This window comes from Pseudopipra pipra, chromosome 15 (assembly GCF_036250125.1).
Source record: "Pseudopipra pipra isolate bDixPip1 chromosome 15, bDixPip1.hap1, whole genome shotgun sequence".
In the NCBI taxonomy this organism is placed as follows: domain Eukaryota; kingdom Metazoa; phylum Chordata; class Aves; order Passeriformes; family Pipridae; genus Pseudopipra; species Pseudopipra pipra.
This window is the reverse complement of record NC_087563.1, coordinates 12,635,985-12,653,386: the sequence shown is the minus strand read 5'-3', so window position 1 is coordinate 12,653,386 and position 17,402 is coordinate 12,635,985. Positions and strand designations below refer to the sequence as shown.

Sequence of the window (17,402 nt, the reverse complement as noted above, 5' to 3'; positions counted from 1 at the left end):
AAAGCTGAGCTGAAGATCTCTGGGGGATTTGTATTCTCTTCCTGCTCATCTCAGCACAGGTCACAGGAAGGTGGAGTATTCTTACAGTGCAGAGTGGCCACTTAAAGGGAAAAATTGTTGTGTGTGGCACTTTCCTGCTCCATCTAAACTAGTGGTTCCCGCTGTAAGTGCAGGAAGGCAGTTTGGTTAAGCACTGGCTCCCCCACGTGGTTTTCGAGTACTTTGTAAGGAATTTAGCGAGTTCGAGTAGGTGGCAACAGTTTAGTGATTAACACATCTACAGAAAGATCTTGTTTTAGTCTAACCCCTGGCTTTCACCTGCTGCTCTTGAAGTTGTTCTGAGCTTTATTTAGCTTGAAGCAGGAAGTCTATCAGGATTAAGTTTGCATTTTGGCTGGAAGAATTTGGAACACCCTTTGATCTAAAAAATCCATCACTTCTTAAACAATGATCTTTAGTGTACTTACAAACTTTCTAAATTCATGATACATGCTCCCCCCCCCATATCAACCTTTCTGCTGCATTTAAAACATTGCTTCTAGAAGTGACTAAGACAGCTGCTATGTTCACTAAGGCTCATACAGCCTTGGGCTTTTCTTAGGAAGAGTTACTTTTTCTAACCAGACAGACAAAGCTTTCAGGTAAGCTGTAAAACTGGTCAAAATATTACATGTTCAAGACTGCAGAATCTACAATTGGTTTTGGCACTTCTAGAATAGCACCATTCTAGAGAGCTTGATTGTACCTCAAATTCACCAGCACTGTAGCAAAAAGCAGTTTGTTCAGCTGTGGATGTTTTCAAAAGCAGGGACTTTTCCTGACCTGGGGAAATTCCTTCTCTCTCGCTAGTCATGCTGGAAACAAAAGATCTTGCTGCCTTTTACCTTGTACAGGTGGCTTCACCACACAATGCTAAGCCATAGCACACATTTAACAACAAAAAAGAACCCACCCCAGACTTATTTTTAATGCATTTGCCCTTGCTTGATATTGATTTCTATACATCAAATTAAATACCAATTCATGGTGGTAGAAGACTTTATTTAAAGGAGAGAAAAATAAACTCACAATGCTTCTAAGAACAATACTGGCTTAAGGGTCAGTTTGGTTACAGAAACCATTGATTTTCCTGAGGGAAGCTACTCTTCCTCTGCTGAGACTGTACAGCTGCTCAAAACTGTTTCTCTTACGTGTAAATAGCAAGAGCTTTCATGAGCATAGTTTCCAACAAATAAAAAAAGACTATACAAAAATCCTGTATAACAGTTCAAGCCCACACCCTCCTGCTTTTCAATTTTCTAACAGTGTCCTTAAGTATTGTTAGTGAATGAGCACAAGTGGGTCTGTATATAAACCTGAATTTTTGTTTCAGTAACAGCCACAGCCATCAAAACAAGCCTTCACTTGAAGAAAGAAGAGCCTTGGTGTTAAGTAACTGTAGGCAGCTCAAGAAGGGAGACAGAATGTCATGTCAAGAACCTCCTGACAGCCTTTTTGTAAATATTAGCACTGCTGTGTTTCCTAAGGAGATCCAGAGCCTGTTCCTGTAGCTCAGGAGGGCACTGGGATCCAAGGTGAAGGAGTACAAGGCAGCATTCCAGCACGTCAGGGAAGGGCAAGACCTGCAAAAAAGGAGCATGAGGTGACTGTCAATTACAAGTGCTCAACAACATATTCAGGTAGGCAACTCTCTAAAAACACTGCTTTATAGAATCCTTGAAACAGAGATAGTCAGGATGCATTGTCTCCACGTTTAACCCCGTTTGCCCCCTCTTGCATCATCACCATGGTTACATGTTTTCAAACATGTGATGAGTAGTTTCTACAGTTCCTGATCTATAAAGGCCATTTTATAGCTTAAATTTCTGATTTTACTGTTTATCAATTTTTTTTTTCATACATAAGTAGCAAGGTATTACTTCTAAAATGCATGAGATAGATCCGTAGAGGATATCCCATTGAATTCTCCCATGCAGGAGCTTTAGCTACGCTTTCCAACTGCACAGGAAAAGTTATGCTTGAAAGAAAAACACCACCCTGATGCCACGTGTCAGCTGTGTCTCAAAATTCCATAGGATCACAATCCCTCCATGGAAGGGATTCTGTAAGGAGGCTGCCCTTTCAGAACCACAATGGCTCTTCTGAAAACTTACCTTTAAACTGTCTGGGAATTCCGCTAGTTTCTGCTTTGCATTGAGAAGCTGCTTTGTGAGCTCAGGGAGTGTAATTGGTTGCTTTATTTCATCTTTGCTGTCAAGAAAAAAACAGTTGTCATCGGTAACTGTTTTGCTTAAGTTACTGCATAGCCTCTCTCCTGTACACAGAGCACAGGAGATAAATGGAAAAGTGTTTTATGTCCTAGCTCCTTCTTGCCAAAGTCCCAAACAACTGTTCAACAAAGAAACAGATCTCTTAGACCATGCCTGTCCTTTTCATTGTCCTCCCCTTTTCAAGATGCCCTATTTTTTCACTGTAACAACACACCTCGTGTATCATGCAGCTGTTCAGCTGCACTAAGTTTAGGAAAATGGTGGTTCGGCCCCAGGAAAATGCAAGATTTCTGAGCTGTGTGTTTAAGTGTCCCTGGGTGTTCAGCTGGAGATTAGAGGCAATTTGCTGCACAAACACACAGAAAAAAGCAACACTTTTCAATCCACTGATTCATGTGCTGAATCTTACCCATTCATCTGGTTGCTGTCAGAGCATGGTTTGTCTAATTCAGTCTCTGAACTCTGCTCCAGGTTGCTTTCCTGGGTGTTTCCATTTGTGTTTTCCTGGAGATTGTTCCTCTGCTGCTGATGCTGGCGGATCATTTCTGCTAAAGTCTCCTGGACCTCCGCTATATCTCTCTGGGTGTTCTGTAACACAGCCATCTCTTCTGAAAGGAGCACTTTGCAACCCTTCAGTTTTGATTGTCCGTCTACCAAATCGACCAAGTTAGTTCCTGAGTCACTTTGCGTCTCACACTTCTGCACTTCAGTTGTATTGCAGAGGTTTTCATCCATCTCAGCTGGAGTTTGATCCGTTTCTCCAGGGGAGGAGTCACCTGAAAGGTAACTCTTCTCAAGAGCTGTCTGCTCACTGGGGCACAGCACAGGATCCAACACAGCCTTTTGCAAGCCAGGAGGGTCTTTGGGTGGGTTCCACCACAGGTCATAGAGCAGTCTGTAAGCCACAAAGCCCTCCAAACTTCTGCAGGCATCCATGCTCTGGGAATTTGTGCTGTCTAGTTTGTGTCTCAGGTCATCACAGCCTAATAATGAAAACAGGATTACAAATAGTTCACAGAGCTTTCCAAAGACAAAGAGCAGATCTGGTAAATGAACCAGGAAACCCTGGAAACTCAAATCAGGGATTTACTCAGATGCTGGCAGAGCAGTACAGGAAGTATGAAAGCAAATACATCTTTGGAATCTTTGTAAACACAATACTTTGTTCTAACATGGGATTGTTCTCATCAGCTACAGCAAACTTCTTGGTCCCAAGCTGCACAACACAAGAGTCATGAAATCAAGAGCCACAAAAGAAATGCACTGCATACTCTAAAGAGAATGAATGGAAGAGCAGGTTGAAGTGATCTGTAGCTGTGAGATGAACACAGCTTTCTAATGTCCCCTATCTCCCTTACAGAACAGAATTCACTCTGTTTCCTGTGTCAGCTGACACAGCTGAGCTTCCTTCACAGGCAGGAATTTTGATCACCCAGCGCCCCTTGCACTAGCAAAATTCTACAAGTTTCCATAGATATGGGTGTCTTGCTCCTTCCAAATGTTATTGTGCCTAGGAACATTAATGGACACAAAGCTGTGCTTACAGGGAAGAGCCCTGTATCTGTCAGTGCCAGGAGAACTGACACAAGGAGAGACTTACCCTTGGGAAGGATGATACTGCAAATCTCCTGCATCAGAGTGAAATTACCAGCATCAAAACTGCGGGTCACAGCCCCAAGAATACTTTTCACTGCCTCATCCCAGGTACCAGACTGACAGCTCAGTGCTGCAAGGGCCAGGTCATGGGAGATATGGAAAAGCACCTACAGAAAGCACCAGAGAGCATAATTAATGGTTTTTACTGCAAAGTATGAGCTTATGGCCACTGTGGAAGTGCCCAGAAGCACATGACTTAACCACAAGCAATTTTAATGACAATGCAATTTACAGTCTCCTTCATGCAGGAGATACAGCACTTCTACATCCCTTACAGCTGTAAAATCAGCAGCTGTGCTTGCATGTGTCCTACTAAGTAGATGAGAAGTGGGAGCACACCCAACTGTCAGTGACTCACCATGGTCAGAGAGAAGAGCTGCAGGAGCACCAGTCTATGGACAGACCTTGTAAACTCCAGGATATTTTAAAAACAAGCAGCCCTGCCTCCCCTAAGTTCAATACAAACCCCTGAACCAGTGCTGAGACTACTCAGCTATCTCAGTCACTCCTGGCCAGCACATCTCAGTGACCTCATTGCTCACCATGACGCCATACGTCCAGTTCTTATCCTGCACAGACACAAATGCAGAAGCACCTGGTGGCTACACAAAGCTGTCCCAGCTGATGATCATCTCTTTCTCCCAGACTATAACCCATCCTGCAGCAGGGTGCAGACATCAGTGTCCTGGCAATGTCTGGTACAACAGCACAACCCGGCTGGTTTTACTGTGTGTGTGTCCAGATCAAAATCCATTTACCTGCTTTGGGGGTGTGTTGCTGGTAGAAGGAGGATGCTCAATCTGGTGCAGCTGCTCCCATGCACATGTGGCTCGTTCAGTGGTGTCCATGCCCAGCACATTCTGCCACACTTCTATCACCATGTCAAAAAACGAGGCCTCTCTGTTCAGCTCCCAGCTGTGGTAACAGGGGGGAACGGGGCTCTTTCGCTCACAGGGATTTCTTTCACTAAGGCACCTGCAAAGCAGCTCATTGAGGCAGAAAACAAGTCTTTGTCCCTTTAAAAAGGAAAAAAAAAAAAAAAAAGAGCACTGAGCTGTTGCTACAAGAAAAACAATCCCTTGCTGACCACAGCAGGTACAACGATTTAAGAACACCATGGCTGATAGCAGTTTGCTGGTGACAGACTGACAACGGCAGCTACCAAAGAACAATGGTGACACAGACTCTGATGGGAAATCAGAAGGAAACCTCAGAAAAAGCCAAGGCAGTCACCTGCTTCTCAGCCCACTTGAAAACAGATTTCAGGTTTAAGCCTCCAGCACCTGGACTTGGAGTTGGGATCATTTGTTCCTTTAAATCTTTTCTCACACTTAAAAAAAGAATACCCCTTTTCTCAACAACCTCTCATGTAACAAGCACAGAGAGTCTACACACCTCCCCACCATGGGCCCTCTGCAAAGACACATGCTTTTCCATAGGGTCATTGCAATATACTCCTAGAAAAATATTTTCAGGCAAAACCAGCTCAGAAGACTATTTGTGGACTACTAACATATGGGAAGTAGTGCCATGTTAAGATAATCTGGAGAGACAAAACATGAAAGAAAGCAGAAAGGAAATGACCAGACTCACAAATAAAGTTTTATGTTGCTGAAGGACTTCCTGAGCTCCCACCCAGTTCCTCGATAACAGCAGGTCTTGTGCACATCTCAAAGACAAAGTTGCTGACAACTCCTCCTCTCCAGATATCAGTGCAAGCTCAGCAGCAGTTTTAAGGGATGTCACATCCCCCTTTCTTGACAACACTTTTACTGCATCATAGGGTGAAGAAGCCCCCAAATAACTGAAAGAGATAAAAGCAAATCAGATTGATTAGTACTAAAATACAATTTTAAAATTGTGTTGCAACACAGTAGCTTCTCTTCCCACCTACATTAGAGGGAATCTAGTGAGATAGGCTCAGAAAGCACCTAAGACAAACAATGACCAGAGCAGTTAACAGATTTAAACTGCTACAAAACCAAGGACTTTCTTTGTTTCAGGCATAGAACCAATTCTGTCTTTTTCCCAGTAACACTCACCATTTGGCAGCCATGGAATAATGACCAGCTTTTTCTAACAGAGCTGCCCAGCTGGTGTAGAGATCCCTCAGAATTGGATCCTCTGGACGCAACCTGGCCTTAGCAATTACAATTGCTTCCCTAATGCACATAAGGGAAACCAGACAGAAAAGTTAATTGACTGTGTACAAAAAGTGAAACAAAATGTCAAATCTAACCTACTAGAAAACAAGATAAAATGCTAAACATAAATATACAGCAACCTGTAAAAATTGTTCACTTTCAGGAGCTCGATGGCCTCATACACTTTATGGATGGACAGGAGATGGGAGGCAGCCTTCACATACTGCTCCTGGAAACACAGCTGCTTTGCAAAGGCTTCTACTGTCCAAACCCAGGCCTGATATCCAACTGCAAAAGAGAAGGCAATATCATTGGAGGCAAAAGTTAAAACTGGAAGAATTCATGTGGGATGACATCATCACTGGTTCTTCAACATGTATCTATTCTCTGCCCCAGATGAGTTTCTTATTTCTTAACCATCCTAATACAAGTCCATGAGGCAACAAAACAGGGCAAAACTGGGGCTTGAACATGACTGTAGGAGTTCACTACCAGTAAAATAACTTAAAAGCATATTTAAATCAACAGCCAGCTGTAAGGACTGCTACTTATTAGAAAGAACCCAACTCCTGAGTTCCTATCCCAGAAGGACCAGCACGAGGGTACCCTTGGCAGCCAATTTCACCTGCTCATGTGTTACAAGAGCAAACATACCCATGGGTGACATTGCCACGAGCTGGTCTGTCAGCTCCCCCCTCTCAGCAGCTGCCTGGAGGACACCCTTCATGTCTCCTTTCCACAACATGAGCTGCTGGAAGAGCTCTGGATGCCCATTCTCCAAGTGATGTTTTCCTGTTGGAAGCAAGCACACCTCCTATCAGCAGGAGTGCAATAGCATTATTTGTCACAGTAAAATATCTTGGCAAAAATGAGATCAAGCACACCGAAGATACTGCAGGTTTGCATCTGAAAGGTGCAAAAACTATCTGGGAAAAATATGTATTTTCTTCTTTTCACACAGAACTGCATTCTTAATCCTAGACTGTCATCCACAGTAGAGAAAACTCGAGCATTTTTCCCAATTTGTTTTCTCCTTGAATGTACCAGTTATAATGAACATACTGGCGAAATGGATTAATTATTCCACTTACCTTCCACATCAATCATCTTGTGCAGAGAATCCCTGTCTGTGAACAGCCCCAAGTGGATGCAATCCTTAAGGTCAGGGGACACATCTTCATTATTATCTAAACAAGATAAGAAGAATATTTAAGAAAAAGATTTAAGATTTGGTACAACACTGGGAACTGGAATGTGCCAAGTCACTACCACTCAGTTACACTCAACTGTTGGCAAATACTTATGTCTTTTACTTCCTTTCCTGCATAGCAGATTTAATAATCTGCAGATCAACACTCAACACTTAGTTTTTAAGTTTGATTAGAAGGACGGTATTTGCACAGAACGTTTATTCTAAATCAAACATAGCACATTCCTTTGCATGCTCTGAGTGAGTAGACAAACATTTCCCTCATGGCTTGTTTTCCTCTGCTTATACTTTTGAAGGTGAAAGCATTTTGCACATACACAGACAATTCTACCCTGTCTCAACAACATAGGATCTTACTCAAAACCTGGCTGAGTGCCTACAGAGCACAGAAACACTGCAAGAGCAGTGAGATAAGAGACCACAGTTAGTCATACACTTTGATAAAGGGGAGGATTTTTAAAAACTAATGCCCAGCTGTCAGCCAAGTCCCTGGACACACATGATTCTGAGAACTTGAGAGCACCTACCCTCTAAGCATTTTAGTTTTATACTGATACCTTTAGTTTTCAGACATGTAGCCAGCCTCAAGCAGTCCTGATGCAATTCATCTTTTGATCTGTGATCCATGAATGTGCTGAAGGGCAGAATAGAACGAGGCTTCTTCTTCTTCAGAGAGGCATCAGGAGCTGAAAAATCAGACACATTGTAGTCACTGCTGCAGTTACAGCAGAACTCCTCAACATATTCCAAAGCACCCTCTTCCTCACACTGGAAATCAAAAAGCAGATGCTCAAGAGCCACAAAAATCTTTACTATGACAACCCTGACTTTTGAATACTGATCACTTTGCATATTTTCTGCCCGTCTTGCCTGGAATAAAACTAGCAACTAAAAGGCACCATTAAACACTTACTGAACTGACCTGACAAACAGGGCAATTAAAATAAACAAGCACACTCTTATTTCTCTGGCACTTATTTGGTCACATCAGGAAGGGAAGCTGCAGCCAAACACAAGCCTAGAATGAGAAACTCTGCAGGACTGTTAAAAGACCCTAAAACACACTAACTTGGTTTCTCTTTAGGTGGATCCTTTTTCACAGGAGCAGCTTTCTGGGTCACAAAAGGCTTTGGCAAGTTGAATGAAGAATAATCATATGCAGATGAAGATGTATCCTCGGACACTGTGGAGTTAAGTGATTAAAAAAAGGAAAACCAATGAATGGAAAAGGCCACAGCAGAAAAATTCACATATTCACAATCTGTTACATTAACTTTGAAATATACCAGGCTTTGCTTTGCCATAGAACTTAATAGCTTTTTAGGGAAAGGAAGTATCAAGAGAACATTAGAGAACTGTCAGAAGCCTAAATAAGATGTCAACAGACACTAATGAAGGTCCACCAGTATTATAAGATTTATCACCAGAAGGCAACACTGATCAAAAAATCACATTGTTTCAAGCCAAACACAGTAACTCTGTTCATGAGGCCAGAATCTTCTTATTTAAAGACAATTAGCCCCAAACTAGTCTAGAAAATGATGAAACGCATTCCAGAAGCATATTTCCTTCAAGTGGACAATTTCAATAAAACCATATAATGAGAAAATCTGCATGAAAATTAAAGTTGGTGGTGCTCTGAGGGCTGAACACTCTGGGAACCATTGAACTAAGATGATTTAATTATTACCAGTCACAGAGACTTTATCAGGCAACTCTGTCTCCTGAGCTTCTTTTTCTCCTTCATGGTCCAACACTCCATTTTCCTCCAGCAACGTTTCCTTGATGCTTTCATCTCCATTCATGGCATCATTTACATCCTGCTTGCCTGAACTCTGTCCTATAGGCTTTTTTTTCTTCTTGGCTTTGACTTTTGGTTGCATACTTCTTTTTTTCTCTAATTCTATACTCTTCTTGCCTATAAAAGATTGCAATATTAGTGTATTAGCTGCCTGTCTCTGAAGATCAACATCTAGTTTCCAAATAAGGATACAACTCAATTTAAACCTGGACATGGTTTATTCCTGAAGAGGAAGCAGGCAGATTTGGAGTTCAGCATAAGAACTTACACCATTTCAATGTGGCAACCCTCTATTTCGCAGCTCCAATATCACATTCAGGAAAGGATGTTTTGTTTGAATATACTTACCCTGAGGGGGCCGTGTGTGCTCCTGCTTTGAGATGTGCCATTTGTGAACAGAAAAATCATCTGCTCCTGTATAAACACAATCTGAATCCACTGGTGACCACTGGACACTCAGCAGGCGGCCCTGGTGCCCTCGGTAGTTGCAAAGTGGCTCTTCCTTCATAACATCCCATACCTTCAACAAGAAAGAAACCCAGTTATTCAGAAACTCTGTTCTTCCCCTAATACTCTGCATCTTCTCATGATTTGCACTTGTAGGAACTTCTCTCTTGGGTTGTTGAAGGGGTATCTCAAACACCAACACACAAACGGAGAAAATTCAGGGCTTGCTTTGTTTGCATTGATACAGTTGCATAACACCTTTCTTTTTTAAAGATTCCAAAGTGTTAATACAAAAACAATAATGACTGGGCTTACAAATCATTTTGCAAGTTGCAAAAACATAAGAGACAGGTGCATATCAGGTATCCAGAATCAGGAGATGGTTACCAAGGGTAAATTTGCAGTACTTCAGTAGTTTATCTCACAAAAAAGCTCTGGTGTTTAGCAATACTTCTGAGAGGCTGTGGACAGTACCTGTGCAGTGCCATCATAGCAAGCAGATACCAATCTTCCCTCATGGTGGGGGCTCCAAGAAAGACTTGTTATTTTAGCTGTGTGCCCAGCCAGAGTTCGAAAAGGCTCTGTTATTGTCAAAGGACTTTCTGAAGTGCTCTCTGAAAGAAAAAAAAAGAAAAGGATCAAGTATGGCCAGCAAGACAAACCAGAACTAAACCAAAAAAAGATGCCAAAACTTGAAATATAATCTGCAAACTGTTACCTACAACGCTCTTCAGATTATGCACATAAATGGTGGCATTGATTGAGCCTGAAGCTATCAAGTAACTCAGCTCTGGCTGGTTCCCATGCTCATGGTGCCAACGAATGGCATTAATCAGCTTGTGATGCTGTTGGATAGTGCAGAGCAACTTCAAGTTTGGGGCCTGAAATATTTCAATTGAGCTGAAATATAAGAACAACAGGGTAAGAATTCCAGTACTTGGTGAAAATGGTTGTCTTGCATGAGCAGAATTATAGAACATAATTACAGTAACTGAGTTTGTGCTTTCTGGATTCAACTCAAATCCTTGTTTCATACATCAGTAAAAGTGCATTTCAACCAGGAGTGGATCCTTGAAAAATAACTGAATGTGATAATGAGGATCCTCCATGACAAGAGCAGCTAAAACAAGTAACAAGGAATGCTATAGTATCATAACTCAAATACATCAGCAGGGAAAGAACAAGAGACAAAGCAGGGCAACGAGAAGTACTTTTGCTTCACCAGTGACTCTAGTGAAGATCAGCACAGACACCACACTTAACCTACAAGTGAAACGTACCCATCCTCATTGCCAAGAGCCAGGAGTTTGCCATCTGGTTTCCAGCTGATCTCTGTACGTGCAGGCAGTTTGTGCTGTAGAAAGAAGACACAACTATTGCCAAAAACTCTTAAATCTCTGTCAGAGCAAGACTCACAACTGGACAGAGGTGTAATTAATCCCACAAAAGGCTCCACTGCTTTCATAACAGTTTAAACAGTTTGAGTCAGTGAGTGTCTCTGAAGTTCACCTGTGGAGACTGAGGGCTTCAAACTCTTTGTTACAGATACATCAGGAAGGCCAAGTCAGAAGCTTACAACTACAAGGCCACAGAAACTATGGCATGGTTACTGTGAATTCATAAAACCCCCTCAAATTCATACTCACTTTGATTGAATTAGTGTCTCGGATGACTTTGTTGATGTCATTTGCTTCTCCATTAAGATTCCAGGGATTGTGTTGAAAAACAATACCTTCTCCAGCACAACTGTATAAAGTTACAGAGGGCTGTTCACTTTCTTCTCCTATCCAACAAAGAAAAAAAGCTAAATATACTTTGTTCTTCATCAGTCTTCACAGAAGTAATCACTCAGACTATAAATCAAAACATTATTTTAAAAGGCTCTATTCATGTCTCAATTGCCTGTAGTCCAGCAGCAGGAAATTCTCACAACACAATCCTCTGAAAGGACCTTTCATTTCTACCAAGAGATCTCTCATAGCACAATCACTGCAAGTATTAAAATGCCCTTTAAAGTTTGGTCCTAAAAAAAAAAATTCAAGTTGTGGAAGAAGAGCTAATGGAACAGTTCTGTTCAGTTCAAATGGCAGAAACACACTTCTGGAGCTGAGGAACATGTATTTCATCTGATGCAGTCACTGAAAGAAGCCTGTGTGGAGTTACTGGGCTGTAACACCCTGACAAACAACCCCAGAGGTGTGGTACAATCCTCCTACCTATTTCCTGAGGATACTAGAATTCAAAAACTAGAATAGTTTGCAAAAATTTTTAGCAAAAATTATTAGCAAAATATTACTAACAAAAATTATTAACAATTGCAAAAATTATTAACAATTCCTCAAGCAGAATGCATTCTTAGCTGCTACAAAGGATTGCTACCAAGCAAATGGGGCTCCTTCTCCTAAGAAGGGAGGGCATCCCAGCTTCATGGCATCTCTGAGCTCTGCATGGATGTTCTACTTTGTCACAAGGCGTTGGAAAACTCACCAGAAGTCAGAGGAGGAGTTGGAGGCCCCCAGGCTAATGCATACACAGTCTTCTTGTGGTAAGTACTGGAGATCTGAGGTGGCTTGTTCTTAGCACTGGGCAAGAAAGATAAGGAAGCAGGGCCAGTCAGGTTTCAGCAAACAGAAATTAAAAAAAGATAAAATCAAAGCAACATATTTCCAGACACGAGGTGCTTTAACATACTAAAGCCATGGCACAACCAAGCTTTCTTCAACATCTGCTCTAGGACACTACTACAAACTGTCCTGGTGAGCTTTCCCTGCACGATGCTTCTCCTTCCCCAAAATTGTCCTTCTGGCTAAAGTCTTCCCCAACTCATGTCCTTCCACAGGTGATCTCTGGTCATGCAATTTTTTACCTTAAGGCAAGTTGACCTTCGAAGCTATCAAACATAATGGAGATGAAAAAAATGCACTGAAAATCTAGCTGTTTGAATAGTTTTAATTTAGTTCTACTCTTGTCCAGCAGCAAAGATATTCCTCAGGAAAGACCACACCACCCACATGTGGTAACACATCAGCAGGATCTGACACTAATGAATTTGAAAGCTACTTTTTTACCTGCTGGAGAAGGTGTCAAATATGCCAACTTTTCCATCATCTGTTCCAAAAGCCAAGGAGCCTTCCTTAGTTGGATGCCAGGATAACTGCAAGAAAAATACAGAGAAATATATAATGACATAAGCCAAGACACTTCAATAATAAATAAAAGGAAAACATTGAAACTGCTGAGCAAGGACTATGCCTTACACCCACCCTTCCAACTACAGCCACTGGATCTGATCGCTCTGCTCTGAGTATCAAAGGCTCTCCCTTACCAGGTATGGTGGGATAAGATAAAATGGACTACAAATCATTAAAATGCTATTTGACACCTACACTGCAAAACAAAAATGGAAAGTATGATTTTACTTCTGCCAGCTATTTTACCAGACTGTAGCTTCTGGCTAGTTCCTGGTTAACCTAAACTGAAGACATCTGTGTTGGTTTTTATATGTGTCAAACTTCCTAGCAGAGCAAGGGCAACCATGGATGAAACAAGGAAGGATGATGAAGGAGGATAAAAGTAAAAAATAATGTAACAGCCAGCTGGACTTCAGCTGATTTTCACTAGATGTAGTGAGGGCATCTAGGGTTGTAAATAGGTCTAAAAATTTGCTGACAGACCCTAAAATGTCTTGTAGACTGAAAGAATCGAGTACAAAATGAACAACTTGGCTTTTCCTGGGAAAAACCTTCTTCAGAGTGAAAGAGAAAAAAAAACATACTTGAAAAAAATGGAGTGATAAGAGGAGAAGAGATAAGAGAAAAAGAAAAGGAATCCAAAGCACACTTACTGCTGTGACCTTGGACTTTATGCTTTGCCAGAAGGTTTTAACATCGTAAATATTGTTCATGGACAAAGTATTCCACACCCGGATCATGCTGTCTCCAACCCCGATGGCAAGACAGCCTGTGTCCACAGGGGAGAAGGCAAGACTATAGACAAAGCCTCCAAGGGAGGGCATGGTCCAGCTGCAATCCAGAGTTGACAGGTCCCAGCACTTCACCTGAAGAATATTTAAGGAACAAGGAATAGTTAAATATAGAGTGACTGATATGACAAGGAAAAACAAAGCATGTTGTGAGATGAAGAATTAAAAGGTCAAATTCAAGGCCTGACAGTATGTGATGTGCACCCAGAGGATCACATGTCACTGACAGGGCTGCAGTAGTTGGAAGACTGTAATGAAATGGACACAATGAATATATTTCAATACTATAGTCCTCTTCAAATTTCAAAATAGGAGGCACTCTGCTGCCTGTAAAAGGCCAAAGGTTTAAAAAAACCCAAACAAACCCAGATGCTTTAGTTTGTATAAGAAAGAAAACTAGACCTTTTAAAAATGAAACAGGAAAAAGAAGTGGTAAGTACACTTTATTAAATGCTTACCACTCAAGTCTAGAATGTCATAACAATTCACCAGGGTAAGAGCTTGAGCTTATAAACTAACAGAAAAATACACAACCTGTGCTCAGAGCAAATCTGAAGCAATGATGTTACAAAATGCTGGGATAAACCTACTTAAAAAGAAATATTGTGGCCCTAAAAGGCTTACCCTCACTCAGCCAAACTGTACACTACAGGCATTTTTATGTTAATTTTAAAATGGTTCTTACATCTCTGTCCATTGAAATGGAAAAAAGGAGCTCTTTGTCTTGCTGCTTCACAGAGCTGAGATTGAACACAATTCGGGAGTGGTTTTGTCCTTCTGATGATCCCAGAAGAGTCCACTTGCGTTTTCCAGGTTGGGTCAAATTCCAAAGAAGCAGTTCTCCTCTGCAAAATTTAAATTTTTTTAATTTTTCACTTCAAAAGAACAACATAGGCCATATACAGACTCCACTACCTGTGCACATTCTGCAAGTACAAGACTAATACAGCTCGACACACATCCACTGCACCTGCCTGTACAGAGCTGCACACAAACACCACCTCGAAAACTGACAGGTCATTTTTCCCCACTAGATGGGCAAAACCACAACTTGTACCATTAGCAGTCAACATTCAGTTAGGTTATGGGAGAAATTATGGGACAAACAGTTTTCTAGAAGCCTGAAGTCCCATTTTTACTCTTGGCCTATCCTGTCTCCTGTTATACTGGGAAAGAAGGAGGAAGGGAGTGTCTTTTCTACCCAGCACTTCCTTAAGTATCAACAAATGTATCTGCAGCTGCTGATGGTCCCCAGGCTGCTGAGTGCTCTACTCACCCAAAACCACTGGACACAATTTCTGTGGCACGACCAGGAGGCCAGTGAACAGTGAGCCAAATGCGCTCCTTAACAGCGGGATCAACGGCTCCACCTCTTCTTTTGGTGGGGGGCAACTTCAGAGTCAGCACACCTGTGGAACCAAGAGGGATCATCCAGACCTTGCACATCAGAACTCCCTGACAGAAAGAGTAGCCCTGTGAATCTGCAGCTTTAAGTACACTGCTCATGCTTTAAACCATCAGATTAGCAGACAAAGGCTGCAGTTAGAGAACAGCTCTTCCACCACACTGTCACTGTTTATCTCACATTATTAATCCTACTTACTCCTGCCTCTGGTACAGCTCCATATTCGTATGGTCTGATCTTTGCTTCCCGAAGCCAGGTAACAGCCCTTCTTTGTGGTTGTGTCCTGTGTCAGCTCCCCATTTGGAACTCTGCCTTCCTCTGAAGGAACTGCTGAACATCATTGAAGTCATGTTATTACACTTTGAAATTCAAAGCTTTAAAAAAAAATAGCTGAAAAATAGACTGATTTCTATCAGAACACACTGTACTGAACTTATCAGTTGCCTTTGCCTAGCTACTTACCAACCTTCTATAAAAAATTCAATTCTCTAGAAATAGACATTTACATGAAATAAAAATTACTTCACAAACTCTTAATCACTTCTACATACCCTGGACCTCATCTTGCCAAGCAGGTAACCTTTCTTCACCAGGCACAGGGCACCAGGCCAGACAATGTATTTCATCCTCGTGGCCCCTCAGCCGATGCAGGACTTCTCTTTTCCTGCTGATATCAATGACAACCACCATGCCATCCTTGTAGCTGAAAGCAGAGATCTAAATTAATGAAGAGATTCTTGGATGCTTGTGGGATAATTTCTAAGTGATTTCCAAGCTCTTTCCAGGATCACTATTATATTACAGACGGAGAAGCCAAATCCTAGCAGCAATGGGACTGGCAGCCTAATGGTAATGGGAGCTCTAGTATGGCAATGGGGTGCTTGCAGCTGCCTTTTCAAGAAGGGCAACCAGTATACTTGGCTGCAAGAATGACAACAATCCATTACTAATGCAGCTTTCAGTCAAGTTTAATTAAAAATAACAGTTTTAAGAAACCTCAAAAATGCAAATTGAACCTGGACAATTACACTGTTATGGATTTCTGTGTCTTGCAGGTTTACCACATCTAAATGTTATTTCTAACTTGTACACTAGAAGAACAGCCACCAAACCCTCTCAAAATTAACCCTACAGCCATGTAGAAAAAAATTCCCAATAAGGTTCTTGCAGGAGAATAGTGGAAAACAAACCATAGTGAATATTTACCCGATGGCCACCAGGTTTTCATGATGAGGGGAACAAGTGAGGCAAAAAACTGTGCGAGGCTCTGGGAAGAACTGCTGGCTGTCACTTCTGTTGTACCAGTAGCAAACAATGACACCTTTTTCATCACCAGACACAATGAGATCCTTCACAAGAGGTGACCAGTGCAATGCAGAGATTGGGTTCTGAGGAAAGAGGATTGAACACACTTAGAGCTGTTCCACCACCACCTAACACAGAATAAAGGGCAGAAAATAATCTGTGAGAACTCCCCAGCACTAGTTCAGAAAGCAATCTGTGAGCACTTTCCAGCATCAGTTCAGTTTGTTCCAATGTGTCTTGGGTCTGCTGGGCTTTAAATGGACGCAGATGCTGATCTGGTGACCTGAGTCACAGAAAACGTTCAAACGTACCTTTAGTCTGCCCCAAGGGGAACAGTAACGTGCTGAGATCATTTTAAGCGAGCTGGGTTAAGTGGCAACGAGTCTAGACCGCGAGCACACTGGTTTACTGTGGCTTTGAATGGCAACCAACAGGTCATTGAGATGATGCAACGAGGCTCCAGGGCAGAACTAAAACCCGACCAGAGGGTTTGAAATTCACCTTTGGGTGAGGCAGCCTCACCCTGCTTTGTGTGCGAGCCCTAAATCACCGCACCCTCCTGCGAATCCCTTTGCCCCCCGCTCCCGGTGGCTCCCGCTCCCACCTGGTGCCGGCTGTACTCCAGCACCGGCGACAGCGACGCCGCATCCCAGATCTTGACGCTCCCGTCGTCGGAGCTGCTGGCGCAGAGGCCGCTCTGCCCGGGGCAGTGGCAGAACGCGAACCCGGAGATCCTGTCCGTGTGCCCGATGAGCTCCCCTGCACCGACAGCGACAGACCGTGATTCAAATCCTGGATCCCCGGGAGCGCACGGCGGCTCCCTATACCCCCCACCCACCCCACACCTCCCCCGGGGCTCCCGCCACCTCCCCCGGAGGATCCCGATCCCTCCCTGAACAACGCGGGGGGCCAGGGAGGGCTGTGACGGTACCGTAAAACGTGGGGGCGGCGGCTGCGACATCCAGCAGGCAGACGCGGTGCCGCGCCGCGAAGCCGAAGAGGTGGCCGTCGCTGCTGGCGTCGCTGCAGCGGCTGCTGTACCAGTTGGGGGAGGCGGGCAGTGCCCTCACCCCCATCCCTGTCCCTGTCCCTGCTCCCGTTCCCGTCTCCGCCGCCATCGCCCCCCGCTCCCCCCACGTGCCCCGGGCGCTGCCGCCGAGCACCGTCGCAAACTGTCGCAAA

At 43.0% G+C, this 17,402-nt stretch overlaps 1 protein-coding gene across 2 annotated transcripts; it reads right to left on the bottom strand.

Annotated features, from left to right (window-relative positions):
- Nucleotides 1-1,020: 1,020 nt before the first annotated feature.
- On the bottom strand, nucleotides 1,021-17,376 carry GEMIN5 (gem nuclear organelle associated protein 5). Of its 2 annotated transcripts, none has more exons than XM_064671963.1 (28): nucleotides 17,152-17,376; nucleotides 16,825-16,979; nucleotides 16,122-16,303; nucleotides 15,467-15,618; nucleotides 15,114-15,242; nucleotides 14,787-14,919; nucleotides 14,196-14,355; nucleotides 13,373-13,585; nucleotides 12,597-12,682; nucleotides 12,016-12,110; nucleotides 11,175-11,311; nucleotides 10,809-10,882; nucleotides 10,247-10,428; nucleotides 10,003-10,142; nucleotides 9,430-9,601; nucleotides 8,971-9,198; nucleotides 8,350-8,463; nucleotides 7,838-7,966; nucleotides 7,162-7,257; nucleotides 6,725-6,862; nucleotides 6,211-6,358; nucleotides 5,969-6,088; nucleotides 5,520-5,730; nucleotides 4,685-4,942; nucleotides 3,871-4,033; nucleotides 2,680-3,253; nucleotides 2,154-2,250; nucleotides 1,021-1,622 (listed from the first exon to the last, which is right to left on the bottom strand). In XM_064671963.1, the coding sequence occupies exons 1-28, from the start codon at nucleotides 17,336-17,338 to the stop codon at nucleotides 1,467-1,469; spliced, it is 4,629 nt and encodes a 1,542-aa protein (XP_064528033.1). In that variant the 5' UTR covers nucleotides 17,339-17,376; the 3' UTR covers nucleotides 1,021-1,466. The 2 variants fall into 2 exon arrangements, with proteins under 2 accessions (XP_064528033.1, XP_064528032.1); XM_064671962.1 differs by having other exon boundaries at nucleotides 15,114-15,245; nucleotides 17,152-17,353.
- Nucleotides 17,377-17,402: the final 26 nt, after the last annotated feature.

Bases quoted from the DNA above. Each gene is read 5' to 3' on its own strand.
- GEMIN5 (XM_064671962.1), bottom strand. From the start codon at position 17,338: ATGGCGGCGGAGACGGGAACGGGAGCAGGGACAGGGACAGGGATGGGG. The intron at 11,312-12,015 runs GTGAGTTTTCCA...TTTGTTGGATAG, and splicing joins AACTCCTCCTCTGACTTCTG to GAGAAGAAAGTGAACAGCCC. The intron at 10,429-10,808 runs GTACGTTTCACT...CTTATATTTCAG, and splicing joins GCTCTTGGCAATGAGGATGG to CTCAATTGAAATATTTCAGG.